The sequence below is a fragment of the Chiloscyllium punctatum genome, chromosome 18 (assembly GCF_047496795.1).
Source record: "Chiloscyllium punctatum isolate Juve2018m chromosome 18, sChiPun1.3, whole genome shotgun sequence".
Lineage (NCBI taxonomy): Eukaryota > Metazoa > Chordata > Chondrichthyes > Orectolobiformes > Hemiscylliidae > Chiloscyllium > Chiloscyllium punctatum.
Window position 1 is genome coordinate 70725723 of NC_092756.1, and position 24962 is coordinate 70750684.

The window sequence follows — 24962 nt, forward strand, 5'->3', positions numbered from 1 at the left end:
CTCACTCTCCCTCCCCCCCCATACTCACTCTCCCCTCTCCCCCTTCCCTCACTCTCCCCCGTCCCCCCATCACTCACTCTCCCCTCCCCCCACTCATTCTCCCCCCCTCTCCCCCTCACTCTCTCCCCTCTCCCCCCACACTCACTCTCCCCACACCCCCCCTCACTCACACTCCCCTCTCCCCCTCACTCACACTCCCCTCTCCCCCCACTCACACTCCCCTCTCCCCCTCACTCACACTCCCCTCTCTCCCCTCACTTACACGCCTCTCTCCCCCCCTCACTCACCCTCTCCCCTCTCCCCCCTCACTCACTCTCCCCTCTCCCCCTTCACTCACTCTCCCCTCTCCCCTCACTCACACTCCCCTCACCCCTCACTCACCATCCCCTCTCCTTCCTCTATCACTCTCCCCGCTCCCGCTCACTAACTCTCCCCTCTTCCCCTCACTCACTCTCACCTCATCTCTTCACTCACTCTCCCCCTCTCCCCCCCACACTCACTCTCCCCTCACCGCCCTCACTCACTCTCCCCTCTACCCCTCACTCACTCTCCCCCTCTCCCCCCACACTCACTCTCCCCTCACCCGCCCTCACTCACACTCCCCTTTCCCCCTCACTCACACTACCCTCTCCCCTCTCACTCACACGCCCCTGTCCCCTAACTCACTCTCCCCTCTCCCCCCATTCTCCCCGTCCCCATCACTCACTCTCCCCTCTCCCCCACACTCACTCTCCCCTCTCCCCCCCCCTCACTCTCCCCATCACTTATGCTCCCCCCACCCCTCACTCATTCGTCTCACTCACTCTCCCCCTCACTTCACACTCCCCTCTCCCCCTCCCTCGCTCTCCCCCTCTCCCCCTCACTCTCCCCTCTCCCCCTCACTCTCCCCTCTCCCCCTCACTCTCCCCTCTGCCCCTCACTCTGCCCTCTGCCCCTCACTCACTCTCCCCTCTCCCCCCACACTCACTCTCCCTCTCACCCACACTCCCCTCTCCCCCTCACTCACCCTCTCCCCTCTCCCCCTCCCTCACTCTCCCCTCTCCCCCTCACTCACCCTCTCCCCTCTCCCCCCTCACTCACTCTCCCCTCTCCCCCTTCACTCACTCTCCCCTCTCCCTTCACTCACTCTCCCCTCCCCCTCACTCCCCTCACCCCTCACTCACCATCCCCTCTCCCTCCTCAATCACTCTCCCCTCTCCCGCTCACTAACCCTCCCCTCTTCCCCTCACTCACTCTCCCCTCTCCCCCTCACTCACTATAACCCTTCCCCTCACACACCATCCCCTCTCCCCCTCACTCACTCTCCCCTCTCCCCCCCTCACTAACTCTCCCCTCCACTCACTCTCCCCTCTCCCCCCTCACTCACTCTCCCCCTCTCCCCCCTCACTCACTCTCCCCTCGCCCCCTCACTCACTCTCCCCCTCGCCCCCTCACTCACTCTCCCCACTCACTCTCCCCTCTCTCCCTCACTCACTCTCCCCTCTCCACCTCACTAAGTCTCCCCCTCTCCCCTTCACTCACTCTCCCCTCTCCCCCCTTACTCACTCTCCCCCTCACTCACTCCGTCACTCACACTCACTCTCCCCACTCCTTCCTCTCACTCTCCCGTCTTCCCCCTCACTCACACTCTCCTCTCCCCTCACTCACTCTCCCCCTCTCCACCTCACTAAGTCTCCCCTCTCCCCTTCACTCACCTCTCCCCTCTCCCCCTTACTCTCCCCCTCACTCACTCGCCCACGTCAACACTCACTCTCCCCTCTCCCCCTCACTCACTCTCCCCTCTACCCCTCACTCACTCTCCCCTCTACCCCTCACTCACTCTCCCCTCTCCCCCCACACTCACTCTCCCCTCTACCCCTCACTCACACTCTCCTCTCCCCTTACTCACTCTCCCCCTCACTCACTCCGTCACTCACACTCACTCTCCCCACTCCTTCCTCTCACTCTCTCCCTCTTCCCCCTCACTCACACTCTCCTCTCCCCTCACTCACTCTCCCCTCTCCACCTCACTAAGTCTCCCCTCTCCCCTTCACTCACTCTCCCCTCTCCCCCTTACTCTCCCCCTCACTCACTCGCCCCCTCACACTCACTCTCCCCTCTCCCCCTCACTCACTCTCCCCTCTACCCCTCACTCACTCTCCCCTCTACCCCCTCACTCACTCTCCACTCTCCCCCCACACTCACTCTCCCCTCTACCCCTCACTCACTCTCCCCTCTCCCCCCTCCCTCACACTCCCCTCTACCCCCTCCTCACCTCTCCCCTCTTCCCCTCACTCACTCTCCCCTCTCCCGACACTCACTCTCCCCTCTTCCCCCTCACTCACTCTCCCCCTCTCCCCTTTACTCACTCTCCCCTCTCCCCTTTACTCACTCTCCCCTCTCACTCAATCTCCCCCCTCTCCCCCCCTCACTCACACTCCCCTCACCCCCTCACTCACTCTTCCCTCTACCCCCCTCACTCACTCCCCCCTCTCCCCCTCACTCACACTCCCCTCTCCCCTTCACTCACACTCCCCTCTCCCCTTCGCTCACTCTTCCCTCTACCCCCCTCACTCACTCCCCCCTCTCCCCCTCACTCACACTCCCCTCTCCCCTTCACTCACTCTCCCCTCTCCCCCTCACTCACTCTCACCCCTCTCCCCCAATTCTCCCCGTCCCCCACTCACTCACTCTCCCCTCTCCCCCACACTCACTCTCCCCTCTCCTCCCTCACTCACTCTCCCCTCTACCCCCTCCCACACTCTTCCCTCTCCCCTTTACTCACTCTCCCCCTCTCCCCCTCACTCATTCTCCCCCCCTCTCCCCCTCACTCACACTCCCCTCTCCCCCCACTCACACTCCCTCCCTTTCCCCCTCACTCATACTCCCCTCTCCCCCTCACTCACTCTCCCCCTCTCCCCCCTCATTCTCCCCCGTCCCCATCACTCACTCTCCCCTCTCCCCCTCACTCACACTCCCCTCTCCCCTTCACTCACTCTCCCCTCTCCCCCTCACTCACTCTCCCCTCTCCCCCAATTCTCCCCTTCCCCATCACTCACTCTCCCCTCTCCCCCACACACACTCTCCCCTCTCCTCCCTCACTCACTCTCCCCCTCTACCCCTCCCTCACTCTTCCCTCTCCCCTTTACTCACTCTCCCCTCTCCCCCTCACTCATTCTCCCCCCTCTCCCCCTCACTCACACTCCCCTCTCCCCCTCACTCACACTCCCCTTTCCCCCTCACTCATACTCCCCTCTCCCCCTCACTCACTCTCCCCTCTCCCCCTCATTCTCCCCCGTCCCCATCACTCACTCTCCCCCTCTCCCCCTCACTCACTCTCCCCTCCCCATCACTCACCATCCCCTCACCCTCCTCAGTCACTCTCCCCCTCTTCCCTTCACTCACTCTCCCCTCTCCCCCTCATCACTCTCCCCTCTCCCCCCTCACTCACACTCCCCTCTCCCCCCTCACTCACACTCCCCCTCTCCCCCCACTCACTCTCCCCTCTCCCCCACACTCACTCTCCCCTCTCCCCCCTCACTCACACTCCCCTCTCCCCCCTCACTCACACTCCCCCTCTCCCCCCCACTCACTCCCCCCTCTCCCCCCTCACTCACTCCCCCCCTCCCCCCTCACTCACTCTCCCCCTCCCCCTCACTCACTCTCCCCCTCCCCCCCACTCACTCCCCCCTCTCCCCCCACTCACTCCCCCCTCTCCCCCTCACTCACTCTCCCCCTCCCCCCTCACTCACTCTCCCCTCTCCCCCTCCCCTCACTCACACTCCCCTCTCCCCCACTCACTCCCCCCCTCTCCCCCCTCACTCACTCCCCCCCTCCCCCTCACTCACTCTCCCCCTCCCCCCTCACTCACTCTCCCCCCTCCCCCCACACTCACTCTCCCCCTCCCCCCCTCACTCACTCTCCCCCTCCCCCCACACACTCCCCCGTCCCCCTCACTCACTCCCCCCCTCCCCCCCTCACTCACTCCCCCCCCTCCCCCCTCACTCACTCCCCCCCTCCCCCTCACTCACTCTCCCCCGTCCCCCTCACTCACTCCCCCCTCTCCCCCCTCACTCACTCCCCCCCTCCCCCTCACTCACTCCCCCCCTCCCCCTCACTCACTCCCCCCCTCCCCCTCACTCACTCCCCCCTCTCCTCCCCACTCACTCCCCCCTCTCCCCCTCACTCACTCCCCCCTCTCCCCCTCACTCACTCCCCCCTCTCCCCCTCACTCACTCCCCCCCTCTCCCCCCTCACTCACTCCCCCCTCCCCCCTCACTCACTCCCCCACTCCCCGTCACTCACTCTCCCCCTCCCCCCTCACTCCCTCTCCCCCTCCCCCCTCACTCCCTCTCCCCTCTCCCCCCACACTCACTCCCCCTCTCCCCCCTGTCAGACTCCCTCCTCTTGTCCACAAGCCTGTCCCCTCCCCTGTAAAGCCCCTGGGGTTCCAGTTGCCCTGCTCCCTCCGCTGTGCGCTCACCGTCTCTCGGCCCATGTCCACCGCCTCCTGTAGTCCGTAGAGACTCCCCGAGACCAGGTAGACCTCACTGGCCCAGAGCACACAGGCGCCGTGCACCCACAGTTCATTGGGATCGAGAGGTAGTTGAGGCAACTGGAGGTCCACCTGGGAACTGAGCTCACTTTTCAATCGCGGAGTTCGTGCGGACACGGACGACGGCGATTTCTCACAACAGTAGCAGCGGCGGTGACCCTTGTTGCTGCGGGGACTGGCCCACGATGTGGGTTACAGTCCTCAGAGTAGTGGCGCCTTTTCAAACGCGTGTGCCCCGGGACAGCGCCCGGGCCCCTTGCCCTCGTCCTCCGAATGACCAGTCTTTAGGAGCTCGGGCATGCTTTTGTGCCGGGACCTTGATCCGGCTGGGGCGGGGGCAGCAGCTTCCTGGGGGGGTGGGTTCTTGGGCAAGGTGCTGGCGTAAAGGTAGGGGTAGTAGGGCCCCGAAGAGGTCGCCCAGGTCGCGGTGGTTGGCGCACTTCCCGCACAAGCAGCACAGCAGCAGGCCGAGGGTGGAGCTCTCTGTCACCAGGGGGCCCGCCACCATGTGCGAGGAGGCGGGCAGGACTTTTACCGGGCGCAGCTGGTGGGGGGTGGGGGCGGACGCAGGCCCCTGGTGACTCTGGGGCCCTCTCTGGCCCCGGTTCCGCTCATCCTCCTGGGTGTTGATAATGGTGCAAAGCAGCGCGGCCCTCCCGCCTCCGTTCCAGGAGCACGTACGGCGAGAAGATCCGGTCCTGGGCGTCCCCCCCCTCCTCCTGCGGGCGACCCGGCCCCCCACGTGCCTCAGTTTGATCTCGGGCTCTTGGGGTAAGGCCGCTGGGGCCTCTGGCTTCCTCCTCCTCCTGGCCGTGAGTGTAGGGGCGCCTTCTTCCTCCTGGGCCGCCTCTTCTTGGGGGCGCTCTCGTCGGCCTCCTCCCCCAGGGGCTGCAGGCCCCGGCATGGCTGCAGCTGCCGCTTGGTCCTTGTTGATGCTTCCCCAAGGGGCGCCCCCCTCTTCTTGCCCGACGGGAAGTACCCTTTGGGGGGCAGGCTGTCCGGTTTGGGGAGGCTGGCAACCGAGACCCTGGCCGAGCGCCAGCTGCGGGGAGCGGGCCAGGGAGGCCTGGTCGGCCTGGTAGGGGAGGCGGGTCGCCGGGGAAAGACCCCCCGTAACCCTGGGGGCAGCCGGCAACCCCCGGGCCCCCGAGCTGGGCCTCAGGCTCCGCCGCGGCCTCTCCACGAACTTTGACCCCAGGGCCCGCACGGTGGGCCCCGTGCTCACTCTCCCAGCACCCTTCCACGGACCGAGAGGATATCCTCGAGCGTTACCCCAATCGGGACGCCCCCTCCAGTAATCCTGCCACGGGGAACTTCCTCCCATTGGGGGGACGCGATCTTCTGCACGATGGCCTCCAGCTTCAATCCCCGGCCCTTCCTGGGGGGGAGGGTTTTGAGTTTGCCGGGGACTGGTGAGGGAGACCACTGGAGAGACGCTGGCCCCAGGGCTGTCCTTGCCACTGTTGGTCAGTGCAGCTTCGTTCCCTGGTTCGCCCTTGTGCAGTGGGTTTGCACCGGCAATGCCGTGAGGAGGAGCCAACTGACCGTCCGCCTCTCTGGTCCTGGGGGTCTTGGCAAAGTCGTTTGGGCCGGAATGGGTGATATGAAAGACCGAATCCTCCTCCTGGACAAGATGGACGACTGAACCGACAGCTCTGTCTGAGCCGGGGACTCGTTCGGCCTCCGCGCGGGGCTGCGACGATTTGTCCGCCTCCGCTGGCCATTCCCCCAACTTCGTGCTATCCCCCAGGCGGGGGCTGGAGCGCGGGCGTGGCCGCTCAGCTGCTGCTCTGGGGCGTGAGGAGCTCGGGAATCCTTCGGAACGCCGCTCCAGCTGTCTTCTGTCGGGAAGGCCTTCCCGTCGGCCCAGTCGCTCACCCCGTTGGAGTTGGGGGCCTGGCGTAAAGGCCTCAGACCGGTCAGCCCCTCGGGACCGGACGAGCGAGGGCCATCCTGTTTGGTCAGCAGGGAGGACAGGGTCTCGGAGTGCGAGGAGGGAGGGTGCGGGGCACTGGCGCAAGGCAAGATGGGCAGGTGCTCTCCGACGCGGCCCAGGAATCCAGGCAGCCGGGGAGCCCAGCGCCTCCTCCTGTTTGATCAGGGGCGCCCTGGCCATCAGAGCTTTGTCGTCTGTCCGAGTCGGCGCTCTCCTCCTCACCCCGGCTCTACCTCCTGCCCGTCCACAGGGTCTCCTACCCCTCGAGGGTCGACTGTTGAGGGCCTGATGGAGCAGGGTGCTGGAGGAGCCCATAGACATTGGCATTGAGACCAGCGCTGAAGACCGGGCCCAGCTCAAATGAGTCGTATTTCCAGTGGGGCTCCCTGCTGTCGTACTGCCCCAAGGTTCCTCAGTTGACCCTGATGCTGCTCCATCAGCCCCTTGGCCTTCCCATCTGCCCCCATGTAGACTCCGGCCTGATGACCGTCTGGCCGGTCTTGCAGGCCCGAGCTGCCTTCAAGCCGCGGCCCAGCTCCCGCTCCCTGCCCTTGCCCGCAGCCCGGGGGTAAAGGCCCGTGACCGAAGGGTCTCGAAGGGGAGACATCACAGATGACTGACTTCCTCTCGGAGGCCCCAGGCTCGTACGGAGGCTCATGGTCGGCCTTGCTCAGCTCCAGGCTGAAGCCTGGGCCGGGGAGTCCTCGACTCCCCCCAGCCCGGGGGGGGAGGCCAGGCTGTTGTTATGTCCCCCCTTTCCTGGTCAACTCGATCATCTGCCTGACGGGCTGCAATGGACTCTCCAGGAAGCCTGGGTAATGATCGTCTGGAGCGTAGGCCGAGTGGAACTTCCTCCCGTGGTAGTTCGCCTGCAAAGCCTCTTGCAGCAAACTGTGGCTCTTGTCAGGCTTTCCCAGGTGCACCTTCCCGTCTCCCAGACCAAACTGCTCGGGCCCTGGGTGACCGTAACTGGCTGCTGGGTACTGCATGTAGTGGTATTGGCCATCGCCCTTGGGCACATCGCGAAGCCCGTACGCCATGTAGCCAGGGGGACTTGGAAGTGTCCATCCTTGTGGCCAGGGGGTCACCGAGCGCCACCTGGCCCCTGGTGCACCCCCAGCCCGTTTCCCGTTCGGGGTAGTTGAAGGCGCCATGATGTTGCGGGCGTTGCTTAGTTGCTGCTGGAGGCCGGATTCTTTATCGCCGCCGGTGAGGAAGGCGTTCTGCTGCGGGTGCTCCTCCCCTTGGCCCCCGAGAGCCATGGCATTGCCCCGACCGGCCATGGTCTCCCGGGCGACGATGACTCCGACAGGCTTCTCGCTGCGGGCCAGGCCTTGCTCCGTCAGTGGTGGCACGGCGTTGCCTTTACCATCCCGACACATCTGGGCGATGACCTCTTCCTTGGAGAGGGGCCGGCCGGCGCTGTCACCGATGGAGCTTGCTGGCGAGCAGGTGGCAGTGGGCACGGTGTCTGGGTTGTGGGCCTTGTAGCCTCGCTCCGAGGTGCCGCTCTGGCCGCTGAGCTGACGAACTCTCTCCGCGGGGTCCTCCGATGAACTCGAGCAGGCCCCCATCCAAGGACTCGGCCTGCGGTGATTTCAGTGGTTCGTCGAGGCCCTGGTGCTCGGGCGGGCCTCCTGGGGCCTGGCCTCTTGTTGGGCCGCCGGCCGTGGCGTCGGTGTAAACGCCAAGGTGTCGGAGGATGAGCAGGGTGCTGCACTCTGTTGGGGATGTTGGCCACCTGGGAGCTCAGGGCCGTCAGGCTGCTCTGGCCCAAGTCTGAGGGGCGTTTCTCAGCCCCGCCTTCCAACCCAAACCCCTCGTAGGCCGCAGGCTGCGAGCCGGGGCTCGGCATCAGGCCTGCCGGGGTGGGACTGGGCTGGGGCATGAGCGGTACCACCCGGCCCCTCATGCCCATTGGCGCCCGGCCCACACTGCAGGCTCTCGCTGCTCTCACCACCAGAGGGGAAGGGGTGGAGCTGCACGACGGGGACTGGGCCACCGGGGTGGCCAGGGGAGGCGTTGGAACTCGGGCTGAAGTTCTGGTGGAAGGGCATGGGCGACTTGGCGGGAATGTCGGCTGAACAGTAGGGGGCGAACTGCTGGTTCCCCAAGGGCACCTTGGCCGCACTGGAGTACTGCAGGGCCTGAGGCCCAGGCTGCTGACCCTGGCCTGCCTTTGATTGTTCAAAACAGGCCTTGCCCATTGGTGCCTGGTAGCTGTAACCTGCTTGGGTCCCGTAGCTGGGGGCAGTCGTGGCGTTAACCATGTAGCCATCGCACTGGGCACCGGCGTTGACATGGTAACTATCGAAAGCCTGCCCCGGGGGCTGGCTGTAGCCTTGAGGTGACAGGTAAGAGGAAGAAGAAGAGGAGGAGGAGGAGGAGGATGACGATACAGCAGTCTGGAACTGCTGGGGGTTGTACTGAGCCACCCGTTGCTGATACTTGGCTAACAGGGCCGGGCTGGGCTGGTGGGAATGCTGGGGGTGGTGGGCGGGGGAGGGAGAAGGCTGGGCCACCACCGTCTGCGAGCCAAGGGGAGATTGGAAGGCCTGGTGTCGTAGCTGCTGCTGCTGCTGCTGCACACTGCCGGGTGAAAACTGACCGGTGAAGGCCTCCTGGTCAAACTGGCCGTAGCCTGACATGGCGGCGGAGTGAGGTGCCCTCCACTGACCCTCGCTCAGGTACTGCACGGAGTAGCCTCCTGCCTGCTGTGCCCCATACCCGCTCTGCAAAGGCCCGGGCAGCCTTCGCTGGGCCTGGGGCCCGGTTAGGTCCTTGGCCCTGGGGTAGTAGTAATCGGTGGGCTCCCTGCGGAAGCCCGGGTACAGCTGCTGGTCACAGCCCTCGCCGCCTGGCCGGTTGGTGTAGCCGCTGAAGATGGGGCCCTGGTGGTGCTGGCTGTAGCTGTCCAATCGGGGAGACTCCTGAGCCTCTTGGTGAAGGAGCCTCTGGTTTCCGTGGTAACTGCTCTGCTCCCGGTATGACTGCATGTCGTGGCGTTCCACAGGCCAGTCCCTGGCAGGATCTCTGGAAATTCCAAGAGGGAAAGGAACATTAGTGAAGCAACGCAAGTGGCTGCTACCCAGAATTCCCAGAGACATGGTTACCAAGAATCACTTCCTGGGTCAGCCTCACAGCTGGGGGAGGGGGGGCAGCATTATCCTCCCCCCACACCCCACTTCAAAGGAATTATTGCGTTGCCTTCCGGAAATTCCAATGGAATCTGCCTCCATTATTCTCTCAGGATATGTATTCTGGAACATCATAATAACACAGCACAGCAGGAGGCCATTTAACCCATCAAGTCCATGTTAGCTCTCAGCAGAACAATACAGTTCACTCAGCTCCACTCCTGAGTTAATGTTGTAGCTCCTGCGAGATTACTTCCTTTAAATGCCCATCCCATTTCCTTCTGAAATCACTGATTATCTCCATTCGCACTGGCTTTTGTAGGCAGCGGGTTCTCAATCATTCCTACCCACTGTTCATTCTCACACAGCCCCCCCACCCACTTTCGCCAATCCTCTCGTATACAGGACCTTCAATATCTGAGACTCCCCTGCCCCAGCCCCAGCCCAGAAGGAAAAGGAACACCTTTTTATCGTCCCCTGCAGCCCGTCTCAGGTATTGTTGAGAAAGGGAACACACTCTGTCGAGGCTTTTTTGCCCTGCACCGATCACGTCAATTCACAAGCAATACCAAAGGAAGGTAACGTTTATACTGTGTGGGAGGTGAATGCTGATTGGTGGACAGTGGATTGGCAGCAGTACTCTCATAAGAGAATACACCAGTTAACGATGACTGACAGCTAACTGCTAACCTTTCTTTGAAATGACTATTAATTAAACTTATTATTATCTTGTGCACCTCAATCATATCTCTCCCAGCCTCCTTTGTTCCAATGTCAACCCACAGCTTCTCCAATCTATCTGTGGAGCTAAAACCTCCTCACTCCTGGAACCATTCTGGTAAAGCTCTTCTGTAGTCTCCAGAGAATGCTCAGCCTTCCTGGAGTGATGATCTGTATTGTTCCCCCGAGACTTTCCGTGCTCCTATAGTGTATGCCCAGCTCACGGAAGCAAGCATTGTGTATGCCTCCCTCACCACCTTGTGCGGTCACCTTTGGGCATCTATGGACTTGGACCCATCAAGGTCTCTTTGTTCCTCAGTGCTCCCTCGGGACCTACCATTCGTTATGTAAATCCTTCCTGCGTTCGACCTCCCAAAATGCATCACCTCGCAATGATCAGGACTCAACCCATCTGCCATTGCTCTGCCCAGTTTACCAGCTGATCGATATCAGACTGTAGCCTGGGACCCTCCACCTCATGATCAACACCATCAATTCTTGTTTCATCTGCAAACTTACTGATTATATTTTCTACACTTACATTCATTAATGTAAATAAAAAACCAGCAAGGGTCCCAGCACCGTTCCCTATGACACGCTGCTAGTCACAGGCTTCCTATCACAAACACTTCCCTTCACCATCACCTAGTCACAGCCAATTTTGGATCCAATTTGCCAACCTGACCTGGATCCCATGGGCTCTTCCCTTTCGGAACAGCCTTCCGAGTGGTCTTCCTTTCCAAAGGCCTTAATGAAGTCCATGTAAATTATATCAACGGCACTCCCCTCATCAATGCAACTAGTCACCTTTTCACAATGTTCAGTTACATTAGAAAGGATCTCCCTCCAACAAATCCGTGCTGGCTACGTATTCCTGATCAATCCCTGCCTTTCCAAGTGTTGATTAGAAACATAGAGATTAGGTAGATTAGGCCATTCGGCCCTTCGAGTTGCACCACCATTCAATACGATCATGCAATCTCAGCATCCCATTCCCCCTCTCTCCCCATACTTCTTGATCCCTTTAGTTGCAAGAGTCTAATGAACTGGCCCCAACAGCTTCCTGTGGGAGAGAATTCCACAGGTTCCCAATTCTCTGAGTGAAGACATTCTTCCTCATCTCAGTCCTGAACAGCTAACCCCTTATTCTTAGACTGTGACCCCCTGGTTCTGGACTTTCCCAACAGCAGGAACGTGTTTCCCACATCCAGCCTGTCCAGTCCCATCAGGAGTTTGTTTCTATGAGATCCACCCCCCCCCCCCCCGCCTTCCCAGTGAGTACAATCCCAGTTGTTCCAGCCTTTCCTCATATATCGGTCCTGCCGTCCCGGGACGCAGTCTGGTGAACCTCCGCTGGGCTCCCTCAACAGCAAGAATATCCCTCCTCAGACTCGGAGACCAAAACTGCACACAATACCCAAGGTGTGGCCTCACCAAGGCCCTGTATAACTGCAGCAAGACATCCTTACTCCGACACTCCAATCCTCTCACTATGAAGGCCAGCATGCCATTAGCTTTCCTCCCTGCCCGCTGCACCTGTGTGTCAGCCTTCAGTAACTGTTCCACCATAACACCCAGGTCTCAAAGCACCTCACCTTTTCCTAAACAACCACCATTCAGATAATAACTGCCTTCCTGTTTTTGCCACCAAAGTGGGTAACCTCACATTTATCCACATTATATTGTGTTTGCCAAGTATTTGCCCACTCAGCCAGTCTGTCCAAGTCACCCTGCAGCCTCTTAGCATCCTCCTCACAGCCCACCCTGCCACCCAGCTTAGTGTCATCTGCACATTTGGAGATACTGCATTCAATTCCTTTATCCAAATGGTTAATGTATATTGTGAACAGCTGGGGTCCCAGCACTGAACCCCACTCATTACTGCCTGCCAGTCTGAAAAGGATCCATTTATTCCAACTCTCTGCTTCCTGTCTCCTAACCAGATCTCTATCCATATCAATACATTACTTCTGATACCATGAGCTTTAATTTTCCTCACTAATCTCGCGCGTGGAACCTTGTCAAAAGCCTTTTGAAAGTCCAGATACCCAACATTTACTGATTCACCCTCGTCCCCTACACTGGTCACACCCTCAAAAAATTCCAGAAGATTTGTCGAACATGATTTCTCTTTAGTGAATCCATGCTGACAAGGACCGATTCAGTCATTGCTTTCCAAAGGCTGTTATTACATCCTTAATAATTGACTCTAGCATTTTCCCCAGCACTGATGTCAGGCTAACCGGCCTATAATTCCATGTTTACTCCCTCCCTCCTTTAAAAATAATTCAGAATTTTTTCCAATAATTTCTCTGCCACTAACATCAGACCAACTGGTGAATAATTACCTGGCCTTTCCTTGCTGCCCTTCTTGAACACAGGAACCACATTCGCTATCCTCCAATCATCCGGCACTTAGACCTGTGGCCAGTGAGATATTAAATGTCTCCCGTAGGGTTCCAGCAATCTCCTCTCTCGCTTCCCCTTGCAGTCTGGGATACATCCCATCAGGCCCTGGAGTTTTATGCACCTTTATGCCCAATGAAACATCGAATACCTCCTCCTCACTCTAGAACCTCACATCCCACTGAAAACCCCATCTACAATGTCTGTCACCTCTATGAAAATAGTTAAGACCTCACCCCCAAGTCCACGGGCTCCACACACTCTTTGAGGTAAAAACAATGACTGCAGATGCTGGAAAGCAAATACTGGATTAGTGGTGCTGGAAGAGCACAGCAGTTCAGGCAGCATCCAACGAGCAGCGAAATCGACGTTTCGGGAAGGGCTTTTGCCCGAAACGTCGATTTCGCTGCTCGTTGGATGCTGCCTGAACTGCTGTGCTCTTCCAGCACCACTAATCCAGTAAATCCACACACTCTTTCCCTGTAATCCCCTTACTCTTAAGCGTTGGGGTTTTTCTTGATCCTACCTGCCAATGATATTTTGTGAGCCCTCTTAATTTCCTTTTTAGTTAACCGCCTATACTTTTGAAGAGCCTCTCTTGTTTTTAACGCCCTGTGTCTGACATAACCTTCCTTCTTTTTTCTTTATCAAACTCTCAATGTCCCTTGATATCCAGGGCTCCTAAGGAATTGCTGCCCTTGCCCTTCAGTCTTTGCAATACGCTGGCTTTGAATTGTCACTGCACTACTTTTCAAAGGTTCCCACTGTCCAAATGTAGACTTCCCTGTTCTAGTCTGCGTGCCAGATCCTGTCACCAATATTAAAATTGGCCTTTCCCCAAGTTAAACAGTTAATTTCTGCACTGTCCTTATCCAATTCTGTCATGCCTTTGAAATTTGCCGCGTTATGGTCACGATCCCCAAAATGCTCGCCCACTGACCCTTCAACCGCTTCACCAGATTCATTCCTGAGGATTAGGTCGAGTTCTGCCCCGTCTCTCGTCGGACTACCTCCGCACTGGCCCAGAAACCTCTCCTGGACGCACTTAAAAAAAAATCCACTCCGTCTGATCCTTTCACACTCAGACGATCCCAATTAATGTTGGGAAAACGAAAGTCTCCTGCAACTTTAACCCTGCTTCTCGCACACCTTCCTGTGGTGAAGTTAAAATTCACACAGCACCAGGTGATAGTCCGACAGGTTTATTTGCATGTCCAAGCTTTCAGAGCGCTCCTCCTTTGTCAGGTAGCTGTCTGATGAAGGAGCAGTGCTTCGAAAGCTAGTGTTTCCAAATAAACCTGACGGACTATAACCTGGTGCTGTGTGATTTTTTTTTTTAACTGTGTCCACCCCAGTCCAACACTGGCTTCTCCTCACTGTGGACAGCAGAGGTTCAAGAAGACACCTCACCATTACTTTCTCAATGGCAACTAGGGACGGGTAATAAACGCTCACCCAGCCACCGTCCTGTCAGTGAATACAAAACAAAACTACAATTTCCCAGTAATGTCAGCTATTTCCTTCCAAGCTGGGATGAAAATCCATTTGACCTGGAGACCGTTCTCAATTCTGCGTCGCTACTTTCCTCATTAACCCTTTGAGCTGCACAGAGTCAGCACTTACTCAGCGGGGTAAGGTTTACTTACAAATCAATTGTAGACAGTCCCTGTTAATTCAGGTCACGATGTATCTACTTATACGAACATATGAATGAGATGGTAGTGGCGCAAATGTCACTGGACTAGGAATCGAGAGTCCCAGGCTAATGTCCAGGGGATATCACTCCCGGGATGAAGGGCTTATGCCCGAAACATCGATTTTCCTGTTCCTTGGAAGCTGCTGTGCTTTTCCAGCACCACTCTAATCTTGACTCTGATCTCCAGCATCTGCAGTCCTCACTTTCGCCTTTGATCATTTTCAACCCCACCTTGGAAAACGGTCAGGTTTGAATTCGAAAATAGTCTGGAAGAGCTAGCCTGGTTCACTTCGGGTGAAAGAAATCTGCCGTCCTTGCCCAGTCTGGCCGATGTGAGATTAAATGTGGTCCATTGTTAAAGATTCAGCAAGATCTGGTTGATGTTAGTGTTTTGAATTCCACGTTCCCACTTCATCAAAAGCCAACTGCAGGTATCTCCAAACTCCCCTTTATCCAATCGGTGGTTGATTACCTGCCGGGGCAACTAGGGATAGGCGATAAAGGCAGTCCCAACCAGTGACACCCACATCCCATCTGTGGATTTTCACAAAAACTGACTGACTGTGCTGTGAGGAAATCTGTTGCAACTGTTGCTTTTCAAACATTACCAAATGCCCGGAGATATTTATCAGCAAAAGACAGCTGGAGGTTGCCTAGCAACTCTCCTGAAGGAGGTTCACTTTTCCCGAACTGAAATGGAGTTCAGAGGTCAGAGTGTGGACTGGTGCTTCACGGTCTCAGTGGAGGTGGGCTCTGGCTGGTTGAGAAGATGTGCCAGATTTTCACCCCCCAATAACCCCCTCCCCATCGCACAGAGTGTGGGGGGGGGGGGGGGGGGGGAGCGAGCGAGGAAGAGCAGGTGGGTGCGGAAGGAGGGAGAAGAGGAAAGCGGGTGGGTGTCAAACCAGGTCTGAGAAAGAGGGGGTCCACGGGGAGGGGAGGGGGGGGGTGTGGAGGGAGGAGGGGACGGAAGTGGTGGGTGGGGCACAGGACGGGGAGAGGAGGGGGGAACCGAGAGGGAAGAGGAGTGAGGGATTATAGACATTGGTAAGGGGGGGGGGGGGGGGGGGTGTGAGAGAGAGTGGGGGGAGAGAGGGAGGTGTGAGGGGGCTAAGTGTGGTTAAGAACGCTGAAATGGTGGGGGGAGGGGGTTTTGAGAGAGACAGCAAGCTAGAAAATGAGAGAATGAGGAAGTTGGGGAGGGGAAGAGAGGGGGGGGCTTTTAGAGTGGGGCTGAGAGGGAAGAGGTGAAGGAGAGGCAAGGAGGAATGGGGAGGGGTACATTGGTGAACGTTGGGGAGGAGGGGAGGGGGCATAGGATAGGAGGAGCAGGAGTAAATTGGGGAAAGATGCGAGAGGGGAAGGGAAGGGTGGGAGTGGGGAAGGGAAGGGGCAGGAGGGGAGGGGAAGGGGCAGGAGGGGAGGGGACGTTCTCCTTATTTGATTTTTGTCAGCTGGTGGGGGTGGTCCTGAAGAGAAGGAGCCCATTGGAGGGAAGGGGGTGAGGAGTGAGTCATGGCCTACTGTCACCTGATGCTACTTTTATCCTCTGACCTCTGACCCTGGTCAGCGGCTGCTCTTTCCGTCGATTATGGTCAGTCTGCTCGACCGAATTGCCAGAACTGTGTCAGCTGACTACAGGCAGCCAATGAGGAAGCAGCAGGGGGGGGAGGGGGGAGGGGAATGGCTCTCAGTGGGACCTCAGGGAGCCTCAGTCACAGCTCCAGCAAGCCGCTGTGGTGTAGGAGGAGCTGCTGGAGAGTCAGTGTGTGTCAGGCACACACTGGTCGCAGGCTGATGGTTAACCCTCTCCTTACACAAAGCTGCAGAAACAAACACTGACGACTCCTTCACACTGACCCTGCTTCAATGGAAAGAGCAGGAGCAGCGCCAGGCATAGCTAAAACTGAGGTGCCAACCTGGTGAAGTCACCAAGCAGGACGGCCTTGCCTACCAACAGCATCAGCAGCAAGACAGACCTAAGGGAGCCCACAACCAACAGAAACAGATCTGAGCTCTGCTATCCCACCGTATCTAGTTGTGAACGGTGGTAGGCAATTAAACAACTCACTGGAAGAGGAGGTTCCTCAAGTATTCCACCCTCGTAGGTGGGGAAGCCAATATGTCAGCGCAAGAGTGAGAGATGAAGCATTCGTAACAATCTTGAGCCAGAAGTGCCCAGTGGATGGCCCATCTCGGCCTCCTCTAGTGGTCCCCACCATCACAGATACTAGATTAGATTCCCTGCAGTGTGGAAACAGGCCCTTCAGCCCAACCAGTCCTCACTGACCCTCCAAAGAGTAACCTCCCCTACCCCCTCCACCAGCACCTAACACTACAGGCAATTTAGCATGGCCAATTTACCTAACCTGCACACCTTTGGACTGTGGGAGGAAACCCACGCAGACACGGGGAGAATGTGCAAACTCCACACAGACAGTTGCCCTGAGGCTGGAATCGAACCTGGGACCCTGGTGCTGTGAGGCAGCAGTGCTAACCACCGAGCCACCATGCCACCCGTAATTTTTAGCTAATTCGACTCACTCCACGTGATGTCTGGAAGTAAATGGAGGCTCTGGATACTGTTCAGGCTCTGACAATACAGTATGATTTACAGGGACATGGGCCAAAAACTGGCAAATTAGGACAAATTGAGGTATCTGGTCAGCACAGGCAGGTTGGAGCGAAGGGTCTGTTTCTGTGTTGTATGTCTGTTTATGAACAGTGAGCAGGAGTAGGCCATTCGGCCCTTCAAGCCTACCCTGCCAGTCAAAATGATCGTGGCTGATCTGGTTGTCACCTGAAATCTATATTCCCCAGCAACCCCTGACAACCGTTTACTGACACCAACTTAACAACAGCCCCTCTACCTCAGCCTTAAAAACACTCAAGGACTCGGTTTCCACGGCTTTTTCAGGGAGAGAGTTATCACAGAATCCCTGCGCTGTGGAAGCAGGCCATTCGGCCCACAAAGTCCACACCGACCTTCCGAAGAGCATCTCCCTCAGACCCACCCACTACCCTATCCCCGGAAGCCGGGATTTCCCATAGCTAACCCAGCAGGCCTGCATATCCCTGTATCCTATGAGCAATTTAGCCTGGCCAATCTACCAAACAGTCAGCCAATACTAGAATCAGGGTCCCTGCCACAGTGAGGCCACAGTGCTAACCACTGTACCACCCCAAAGACTCAGAACCAGCAGAGAATAAGCTTTACTTTGTCTCTTGGTTGTAAAGAGGCAATCCCTGATTCTCAAAGGGTGACCCCTAGTTCTAGGTTCTCCCACAAAAGGAGGACGTCCCCTTCCACATCCGTCCAGTCACGATCCCTCTGGATCTTATTACAGTTGGCTCCTCACTCTGCCAAACCCTGGTGGAGACAAGCCTAGTCTCTCTCAGGAGACAGTGAGGACGGCAGATACTGGAGATGAGAGTCGAGTGTGGGGTGCTGGAAACGCACAGCAGCTCAGGCAGCGTCCGAGGAGCAGGAGAATCGACGTTTCAGGCAAAAGCCCTTCATCAGGAACGGCTGAAGGGTTCCAGCCTGAAACATTGATTCTCCTGCTCCTCGGATGCTGCCTGACCTGCTGTGCATTTCCAGCAACACACTCTCAACACCAGTCTGTCCCAGCCAACCCTCATTAGACCATACCAGGTATCAGTTTATTAAACCTGCTCTGAACTCCCTCAAACATATTTCCCTTTAAAGATGACTAATTCTGAATGAGGTGGTAACAATCTGTTTGTATTATAACCTCCCTATTTTTGTTCTCATTCCCCCTGTCAAGAATTCTAACATTCTCAATAAAGACTGAAAGAACTGCAGATGCTGGAAATCAGAAACAAAAGCAGAAACTGCTGGAAAAGTTCAACAGGTCTGGCAGCATCTGCTGAGAGAGAAATCAGAGTTAATGTTTCAGGTCAGGTGACCCTTCCTCAGAACCTGATGGTAACTTGGCTTTTATGTGGGACGTGGGGTATGGAGTAAATGATGGGTGGGGATACAGCCCAAAGAGAGTGAGAACAGTTGGACAGACAAAGGTGTGGATAACGATGAGCCTGGGAGATTTCTCTCTACAGATGCTGCCCGACCTGCTGAGCTTTTCCAGCAATTTCTGTTTTGAGGTCTTGGATAAGTTTAGATTGCTTACAGTGTGGAAACAGGCCCTTCGGCCCAACAAGTCCACACCACCCCGCCGAAGTGCAACCCACCCATACCCTTACATCTACCCCTTACCTAACACTATGTGCAATTTAGCATGGCCAATTCACCTGACCTGCACATCTTTGGTCTGTGGGAGGAAACCGGAGCACCCGGAGGAAACCCACGCAGACACGGGGAGAATGTGCTAACTCCACACAGTCACCTGAGGTGGGAATTGAACCCGGGTCTCTGGCGCTGTGAGGCAGCAGTGCTAACCACTGAGACACCATGCTGCACCCAATGTTCAACCTCACCTTGCTCTTGTACACCACTCCCTAATTAATAAGGCAGACAACACTTGCCACCAGTCCTGCCACCTTCAGTGATCCGTCTATATTGGCCCTCATGTCCTCCCTGCTCCCTGTAGAATTGTACCCCCCTATTGTACGCTGCCTTTCTTCCTGACAAACTGCATCACCTCACACTTCTCTGCGTTGAATCTCATCCACCCACTCCACCAAACCTGGCAGTGTCTTTCTGGAGCTCCACACGCTCCCCTCACAATTTCAAATTCCTCCAAGTTTTGTGTCATCTGCAACCCTGGAAGTTGTCCGCCGAACGCCAAGATCCAGATCATCGATATCAGTCAGGAAAAGCAAGGATCCCAATCCTGACCCCTGGGGAACTCCGCGACAGACATTTCCCCATCCTGAAAACTGTACCGTACCCTCTGTAACCCATCACTCAGCCAGTTTGGTGTTTATGTTGCTATTGTCCCTGTTGTCCCATGAGCTTTAACTTTCTTCATCATTCTGCTGGGTGGCACTGTAAGAAACACCTTCTGGAGATCCATGTTGAGGACATCATTACCCTGTTGGCATCCTGCCTTTCTGCAGTTCAGTGAAAAATATTTCTCCTCAAATCTCCTCTTACCTTAAATCCCTCTTCCCCCGGTTACTGGTGTTTGTACTAATGGTAGGTAAACGTTCCTGTCCACCCGATCTCCTCTTCACCCCCTCCAGGACAATCACATCCTTCCTATAATGTAGTGACCACAACTGCATGCCAAACCAGCGCTGATGCAGTTCCAGTACAACCTCTCTGCTCTTGTAAGTTAGAGCCACAATTAATCAAGGCAAGTATCCCACAACCACAACCACTACCGTAACCATACCATTTTCCTAGTCTAATACCGTCAGCGATTTGTGGATATGTGCACCAAGATCCCTTTGATCTTCAGCACTTTCCAGGGATGCTGCCATACATTGTTAAAAATCCCATAACACCAGGTTACAATCCAACAGGTTTATTCGGAAGCACCAGGTGGTGATGAAGGAGCGTCGCTCCGAAAGCAAGTGCTTCCAAATCAACCTGTTGGACAATAACCTGGTGTTGTGGGATTTTTAATTTGGTCCACCCCAGTCCAACACCAGCTCCTCCACATCGTGCCACACACAGTGTAATCCTTTGCTTTACCTCAGTATTCTGGCTTGAATTCCTGCCAGACCAGTCTAATGATATCCCCTCATGACTCAACACCTCACCAATTTGCATCATCTACAAATGTTGAAATCATAGGCCTTACGTTTAAGTTCAAACATTAATGCACATCACAAACATCAAGGGCCCCAGTTCCAAATTCTGTGGAATCCCTCTGGAAACAGACTTCCAGTCACAGAACAACCCTCTACCATCACCCTCGAGAAGCACGGTGGCTCAATGGCTAGTACTGCTACCTCATGGCTCCAGGGACGTGGGTTCGATTCCTGCCTCGGGTGACTGTGTGGAGTTGGCACATTGTCTGCGTGGGTTTCCTCCGGGTGCTCCGGTTTCCTCCCACAGTGTGCAGGTCAGGTGGATTGGCGACGGGAAATGCAGGGTTACAGGGACAGAGTGGGAGACTGGGTCTGGGTGGGACGCTCTTTGGGGGGGGTCGGTACAGACTTGCTGGGCTGAATGGCCTCTTTCCACACTGTGGGGCTTCGATTCCTCCTGCCTCTCAGCCAATTTGACTTGTCTGTCATGAGGGATCTTACCAAAAGCCTTGCTGGTTTGGTCTGGTTTAATTCTTCCACTATTTCCCTGTTCTCTGTATAAATTCTGTCTCCTATCTGAATGAACTCACATTCACCCTCGCTCTGTTTTTTCTTGCGTGTACTGATATGAAGTGCTTCCAACCCTCCTTCATGTTTCTTGTGAGTTTGCATTAACAGTCTCTTTCCTATCAGTTTCTCAGTCAGTTTGCTGGGTCCTAAACTGTTCCCAATGGTCAGGCTTTTATTGCATTCTCATAGACACGTCCTGTTAGCTAATGAAATCTTTAACTTCTTTCTGCTGATTCACCTTTCCCTTTGGGTATCTGTGGCTTAAAGGAACACATTTCTATCATAGACCTTCTTGTGTTTCTTTAAACAACTTATCCAACTACTATCAAATCTTTCAGAATATTTTCCCAATCCACCCCAGCCAACTCCCCTCTCACGGCTTCCTTTCAAACTTCAGATAAGCTGCTAATATATTATTGTCACTATTCCCCAAAACTTCCTTGACAGGAAGGTCATTATTTCCACCCTCGGGTGACTGTCTGTGTGGAGTTTGCACGTTCTCCCCGTGTCTGCGTGGGTTTCCTCCCACAGTCCAAAGATGGGCAGGTCAGATGGACTGGCCATGGGAAACGTGGGGTTACAGGGAGAGAGTAGTGGGGGGTGGGCCTGGGTTGGATGCTCTTTGGACGATCACTGTAGACTCGATGGGCTGAATGGTCTGCATCCACACTCGGGATTCTATAATTCCAGTCTTTCCTCGTTACACAAACCAGATCCCAAACTGCCCAATCCATGGATGGCTCCTCCACACACACTGTGCCAGATCTCCAATCTTGTACACAGTCCAGGCATCCATCCTTCACAGCTTTAGTGCTGCCTTGGTTGACCCAGTTAAAATGCAAACTGAAGTCGTCCATTATTACTCATTCACCCTCATTACGCGGATCTCCAATTTCCCATTCTCCATGTCCAAAATGACCACAACAGCTTGGTGGCCCACATCAACTTGCACCAATGTTTGCTGCCTCTTGCAGTTTCATAGATCCACCCAAACCGATTTAACACCTTGATCAAAAACCGAAAGAACTGCGAATGCTGTAAATCAGAAGCAAAGACAGAAGTTGCTGGAAAAGCAAAGCAGACCTGCTGGGTTTTCTCAGCAACTTCTGTTTTTCGACTTTAATATCTTGATTGATTACGTTAGACTAGATTCCCTTCAGTGCGGAAACAGGCCCTTCGGCCCAACCAGTCCACACCGACCCTCCGAAGAGTAACCCACCCAGACCCATTCCACTCTGACTAATGCACCTAACACTACGGGCAATTTAGCATGGCCAATTCACCTGACCTGCACATCTTTGGACTGTGGGAGGAAACCGGAGCACCCAGAGGAAACCCACGCAGACACGGGGATAACGTGCAAACTCCACACAGTCAGTCGCCTGAGGCGGGAATCGAACCTGGGACCCTGGTGCTGTGAGGCAGCAGTGCTAACCACTGAGCCATTGTGATTGTACAATCCAAAATCTTCTTCCCCTAATGTATGGTTTTTTTGTCCTTATACCAAAATATTTAACTTAAGTTGCAGATTTAATGTAAATCTTCTGTTTCGCAGAACTGCTTTAAAAACTGCATTTAGCGGGAAAATATCTCAACACCCACCAGCCAATCACCTTCTCGTCTACCCACCCACTGGCCAATCACCTTCTGGTCCACCCACCAGCCAATCACCTTTCAGTCCATCCACCAGCAATCACCTTCCAGTCCACTCACCCACCGGCCAATCACCTTCCAGTCCACTCATTGGCCCATCACCTTCCAGTCCACTCACCCACCGGCCAATCACCTTCCAGTCCCCCCACCCAGTAAATCACCTTCCAGTCCACCTACCCACTGGCCAATCATCTTCCAGTCCACCCACCAGCCAATCACCTTCCAGTCCACCCACCCACTGGCCAATCACCTTCCAGTCCACCCACTGGCCAATCACCTTCCAGTCCCTCCACCCACCCACCGGCCAATCACCTTCCAGTCCACCCGCTGGCCAATCACCTTCCAGTCCACCCACCAGCCAATCACCTTCTGGTCCACCCACCCACTAGCCAATCACCTTCCAGTCCACCCACCAGCCAATCACCTTCCAGTCCACCCACCGGCCATGAGACGTGAAGCTGGAAAAGCACAGCAGGTCAGACATCATCAGTCTGTAACGTTGCCTCTCCTGCCCCTCGGATGCTGCCTGACCTCCTGTTGCTCTTCCAGCATCTATAGTCCTTACTGTCTCCAAGTTCCTGTCCACCCACCAGCTTCTGCCAAGTGACAGCAGCAACCTCTCCCACGTTCGCACAGATGCCTCCTCATGCCCTGTGCCCCCCTTCCACCACGCTCACCATTCAACTCCGTCCCTTGCTCCTGGATCCCTGAGCTCACTCCGAGATACCCATGGTTCTGTGGCTGTCCCTCTGACAGACGCCAATGTCACCAGCTGCTGCACAAGTCCTCGTGCCTGGCCTCAGGAACGCTCGCCTGTTCATCTGGAAATAACCTGCAGCAGAGACAACAAAATGGAGGGGTGTTCAAAAGCAACACAATCACTAAACCTCAGAAGCAGGCCAACTTGCATTTATATAGCGACGTTAAGACTATGAAACATCTAGAGTCACAAGATCATGAAACGACCAGATATTGAGCTAGAAAGGACTTGCTGAGTGCAGGTGATTGCGTTTTCATAAACCACTTCCTGTGATCTAATAAAATCTTGAAATGTTTTTTGTTGATTCACTGTTCCCTTTGGCTGTCAGTGGTTTAGAAGGATGTGTTTTTGTTATACACCATCTTGTCTTTCTTTAAAGAGTAGCCTTGCCTTTCCTCTTTGAAATCTTGCAGCATATTTTCCCACTCCACGCTGCCCAACACGCCCCTTACATTTCCTTTCAAACTTCAGGGTAAATTTCTAATATTTTATGGTCACTATTTGCCAGGGTCTCCTTTACAGCAAGGTCATTAATTTAGTTTTTCCTCGTTACCCTGACCAGGTCCCAAACTGCCCATTCCATGGTTGGCTCCTCCACACACTGTGCCAGATCTCCATCTTGTACATAGTCCTTGGGGTTCATCCTACACAGCTTTAGTGCTGCCTTGGTTAACCCAGTCAAAATGCAAACTGACGTAATCCATTACTCATTTACCCACATTACCTGTATCTCCAATGTCCCTTGGTGAAGGAGGCTGGTTTTAGCCAATAACAGATAGAGTAGAGGTTCGGTTTCGGGAGGGAATTCCAAAGATCAGGGCTTAGTCTCAGTATTATCCTAATGTTTTAAAAGTGCCTTGTACCTCAGCATGTACCAAAGTGTGTGACAGTCAATACTGTCTTATCGAACATAACATGGAAAACACAAAAACCATTTTGTGCACAGCACAATACCATAAAAACACCTAATAATGACCCAGATCATCTTGTTTCTTTTGGTGCTGTTCAAGAGAGAATTGTTGACCAACATGCAGGCTACATCTTGCCTGAACTTTATCCAAAATGTTACCACCTGATTTTCACACCAGACAACACAGGCAGAGTTTAAAGTTTACACCAAAACCCAATGTCTTTGACGGTGCAGTACACCCTCACTAGTGACCCGCCGACAGTACAGCACTCCCTCAGCACTGACCCTCCGACAATGCAACGCTCTCTCAGCACTGATCCTCCAACAGTGCAGCACTCCCTCAGCACTGACCCTCTGACAGTGTGGCACTCCCTCAGCACTGACCCTCAGACAGTGTGGCACTCCCTTAGTACTGACCCTGTGACAGTGTGGCACTCCCTCAGCACTGACCCTCCGACAGTGCGGCACTCCCTCAGCACTGACCCTCCGACAGTGCAGCGCTCCCTCAGCACTGACCCTCTGATAGTGTGGCACTCCCTCAGCACTGACCCTCAGACAGTGTGGCACTCCCTCAGCACTGACCCTGTGACAGTGTGGCACTCCCTCAGCACTGACCCTCTGACAGTGCAGCGCTCCCTCAGCACTGACCCTCCGACAGTGCGGCACTCCCTTAGTACTGACCCTGTGACAGTGCAGCCTGGCTCTCTCAGCACTGATCCTCCAACAGTGCAACACTCCCTCAGCACTGACCCTCTGACAGTGCAGCGCTCCCTCAGCACTGATCCTCTGATAGTGTGGCACTCCCTCAGCACTGACCCTCCGACAGTGCGGCACTCCCTCAGCACTGACCCTCCGACAGTGCGGCACTCCCTCAGCACTGACCCTCCGACAGTGCGGCACTCCCTCAGCACTGACCCTCTGACAGTGTGGCACTCCCTCAGCACTGACCCTCCGACAGTGC

At 55.6% G+C, this 24962-nt stretch overlaps 1 protein-coding gene across 1 annotated transcript in view; it reads right to left on the bottom strand.

Annotated features, from left to right (window-relative positions):
* tcf20 (transcription factor 20) overlaps window positions 1-24962 on the bottom strand; it is a 182063-nt gene that overhangs the window by 33508 nt on the left and 123593 nt on the right. The window contains 34 exon segments of the mRNA XM_072588266.1: window positions 4355-4720; window positions 4723-4788; window positions 4790-4939; window positions 4941-5186; window positions 5188-5244; window positions 5247-5341; window positions 5344-5554; window positions 5556-5645; window positions 5647-5775; window positions 5777-5809; window positions 5812-5862; window positions 5864-5941; window positions 5943-6101; window positions 6103-6120; window positions 6122-6226; window positions 6228-6293; window positions 6296-6604; window positions 6606-6821; window positions 6823-6879; window positions 6881-6954; window positions 6957-7014; window positions 7016-7168; window positions 7170-7196; window positions 7198-7227; window positions 7229-7519; window positions 7521-7574; window positions 7576-7599; window positions 7601-8041; window positions 8043-8111; window positions 8113-8388; window positions 8390-8422; window positions 8425-8481; window positions 8483-9503; window positions 23009-23163. Of these exon segments, the coding sequence (XP_072444367.1) occupies window positions 4355-4720; window positions 4723-4788; window positions 4790-4939; window positions 4941-5186; window positions 5188-5244; window positions 5247-5341; window positions 5344-5554; window positions 5556-5645; window positions 5647-5775; window positions 5777-5809; window positions 5812-5862; window positions 5864-5941; window positions 5943-6101; window positions 6103-6120; window positions 6122-6226; window positions 6228-6293; window positions 6296-6604; window positions 6606-6821; window positions 6823-6879; window positions 6881-6954; window positions 6957-7014; window positions 7016-7168; window positions 7170-7196; window positions 7198-7227; window positions 7229-7519; window positions 7521-7574; window positions 7576-7599; window positions 7601-8041; window positions 8043-8111; window positions 8113-8388; window positions 8390-8422; window positions 8425-8481; window positions 8483-9466 (5073 nt within the window). The 5' untranslated portion in view covers window positions 9467-9503; window positions 23009-23163.